General features: G+C 42.8%; 1 protein-coding gene across 1 annotated transcript; it reads right to left on the bottom strand.

Moving 5' to 3' along the window:
- Positions 1-1,172: 1,172 nt before the first annotated feature.
- On the bottom strand, positions 1,173-2,108 carry LOC127694876 (putative olfactory receptor 3A4). The gene has a single exon (XM_052196627.1). It carries the CDS (start codon positions 2,106-2,108, stop codon positions 1,173-1,175), a length of 936 nt encoding a protein of 311 aa, XP_052052587.1.
- Positions 2,109-3,449: the final 1,341 nt, after the last annotated feature.

Genomic DNA, 3,449 nt, shown 5'->3' with positions numbered 1-3,449 from the left:
CCCCCACTAAATTAGAATCCCCACTAAATTAGAAAGCTTGCTGTGAGAAAGCCTTTGCCTTCTGTGAGCTTGGATTACAGATGGCCACAACATCTAATGCTATTCCTGTGGGTGCTGAGGATCTGAACTTCAGTTCTCACACTGATGTAGAAAGTGCTTTATCCACTGAGCCATCTCCCTAGCACCTCTAACCTTTTAATAGGCACACACTTTATTGAGTTGTATAAGCAGCTGTCTAAAGCTTTCAGTTGAAGCATCTTCCTCCTTACGGTGACATGAAGGGAACAGTCAGTTTCCTGTTCAAGCCATAGGTACCAAAAATTTCTTTTTAGTCCATGAGATTTTCTAATTAATAGACTTTTATTTAGATAAGATGTCACAAACCTCTTTTCTAATTAAAAGCCTATTAATGAATCCAGAAAGCCAGCTTTCCTGGGTGTTTCAATGAGCATCCTGCCACAACCATTTGTCCTTTGCTGTAGGTGGTCTAATGGGGAAACATTCTGCCTTATTTCTATGGGTTTTTTTAAACAATGCCTGTTCTTTATGAATTATTATTTAAAATATGTTGTCTTTTTATTTTTTCATCTCATAAACTAATATCTTGAAAGCCCTCAATCTGTACCAGCTCAGTAAAGAATCAGCCTCAGTAAAGAAATGAAAATCTCTTAGCTCAGTTTTAATTGTGGATATAGTTTTTACCACACTGACATTTCTTTTCTTACTCTTTATTGTTTACTACTTATTATCACCTCTTTACTTTAGGGTGCCCCTCTTCCTTGCAATAACTTATTACTACTAAGAAGCAATAGTTACATGTGTAGCTTACCTCTAGAATCAAATCCTTACTCTGACACTCACTAGCTCTGTGGCTTTGAGGAAGTTACTCAACTTCTCTGAAGTTAAGTTTTCTGATCTATATTTGCAAACTGTACCCACCTCATATAATTAGGGGAATTAATAGAAGTAGTGACACCAGTCACTTAGTACCTTGTATGTGGCAGTGATGATGCAAGTGATAGTTATTACTATTTTAGGGAACTCCCCTTCCTAATTAAGGATGTATCCCATTTGTCATACACACACTCCAGTTGTGTTAAATCACAATATCACTTAGAAGCAGTGAGAGGAGCTCTGACCTTGGTTAAGGCCAGAAGAGTGTCATTTGTGGGCTACCTCCCTGTGAGTACCCTCCTCAGGGCACCCTGCACATCAGGGTTTCTAAGGCTGTAGATAAGCGGGTTCAGCATGGGACTGATGACAGTGTTGAGGATGCCAATGCCCTTGTCCTTGTCTGAAGCCTCCACTGACCCCAGCCGCATGTAGCTGAAGACCCCTGTGCCATAGAAGATGCCAACCACGGTGAGGTGAGAACTGCAGGTGGAGAAGGCTTTCTTCCTGCCCTCAGCAGAGCGGATACGGAGAACAGCAGCTGCCACATGGCCATATGACACAGTGATGAGGACCAAGGGGACCACGCCCATGAAGGCTGCTGCTACAAAGAGTAGCTGCTCATTGAGTTGGATGCTGGAACAGGAGAGCTGGAAGAGTTGAGGGAGGTCACAGTAGAAGTGATTGATTGTGTTGGGGCCACAGAATTTAAGAGTGGACAAGGCAACAGTTTGGGTCAATGCATTGCTAAAGGAAAACACACATGACAGGCACACTGAGGCTTTCTGAATCTTCCAACTCATATGGGTGTTGTAGGTGAGGGGATGGCAGATGGCCAGATAGCGGTCATAGGCCATGACAGTCAGAAGAAAGCAGTCTGCCCCAGCCAGGAGGTGGAAGAAAAAGAGCTGTGAGAGGCAGGCCCCATAGGGAATGTGTCTATCCTTGGATAGGAAGTGTTTCAACATGGCAGGAACAGTAACACTAATGCATCCAACATCCAGCATAGACAAGTTCCCCAAGAAGAAATACATAGGAGTGTGGAGTTTGGGCTCTATAATGATAGCAGCCAGGATGCTGAAATTGCCACCAAGAGTAGCTACATAAGCAAGAAGGAAGATGACAAAGAGGATGGGTCGCAAAGCTGGAGTCTCTGTGAGACCCAGCAGGACAAATGTGGTCACACAAGAATCGTTTCCCAAGGTTCCCAGATCCATGACTCTCTTCCACCAGTGACAGCTGAATGAAGTTCAAAGGTGATACACGGACAGTGGCATCTTGGTAACAAATATCAAGTATTGCAATGTCCAGGTGCAGCTAGGATGCAAGAGAAAACACAAGGGAAGGAAAAGTTAAAGGCTGAAACACAGTAGATAAAGGTGTGATGCATCCAAGTTACTAATACAAAGCAATGGCATCAATCAGACTCAGAGACACACAAGCACTAATGTAGCAAGGGGAAGGAATGCGATGTTTGACGGTTAGAGGGAAAGAATATTTACTTGAAGCCAAAATTCTAGAAATGAAACCACAGTCTTCAGATGGTGACCTGGACAGCTTAAGTACAAAAGATCGTGGAGCATGAAAGAGAAGCTTCCAGAAAAGAGGTGGCATGGTCCTGTTCCCAAACCTGTACTACACATATTATACTACAGCAATCCCAGTATCTTAGGAAGATTGGTTCCATAACTTGTGAGACACCAAAACCTAAGGGTGCTCACGTCTCCTAAATAGGAGGGAATAGAATTTACATATAGTCTATGCACATTCTCCCACATACTCTAAGTCATTTCTAAATGGCATTTAATAGCTTACCCTGTGTCCATGCTGTGTGAGTTTTTGTTATCCTATATTGTTTTGGGGATGTTGATGGGGGAATGCCTGTCTGTATTAGGACAGACATAATTTTTCCACATATCTTCCATCCACAGCTGAAGCCACGGATAGGGAATGTGCAAGCAGATGGCCAGTTAAAAGATGTTAGTAATAAAATGGCCAGTGTGACCTAGACTGTTAGAAATTGAGTTGTAAAGCCATGACACACGATCTAGACCTTTCAGAGAAAGGTAAAAATCCCATGAAAAACAGTGATGACTCTCTATGAGGACAACATCCCAGAGTGACTCTCCGTGAGAGCACATCACTGAAGATACTTTCAGCTCTAGAACTGATAATAAGCAGCCTTGGGTTTCCTGACTCTTAGGAATATATATTACATTTCTCCAGAGGGTCCAGGAAAATTGGGTACCACAGTGCTCATGCGTTGCTAAGTAAGAACAATGTAGAAAAAACTTTGAGTAAGGTAAAAATTACATGGTTTAGTGCCTGGGAGAAATGAATAGCTATGCAATTCGATGGACACCCAGCTGAACACTCTCACAACTGGAGTCTTGAGGAAGCATATACCCAGACCCTCCCATTTTATATAGCATGCATGCTATCACAAGGCTACAGCCTGCTACAGAGCCATAGATGGTCCCCACACATATGGTCATTTACTTGGAGCTCCCAATCCTCACAAGGTCACATAGTGATCTGCCTCATGGAAGTGAAGGTAA

This window comes from Apodemus sylvaticus, chromosome 10, assembly GCF_947179515.1.
Source record: "Apodemus sylvaticus chromosome 10, mApoSyl1.1, whole genome shotgun sequence".
Classification (NCBI taxonomy): domain Eukaryota; kingdom Metazoa; phylum Chordata; class Mammalia; order Rodentia; family Muridae; genus Apodemus; species Apodemus sylvaticus.
The sequence above is the reverse complement of the archived record's forward strand: the minus strand, read 5'-3'. Positions and strand labels throughout refer to the sequence as shown.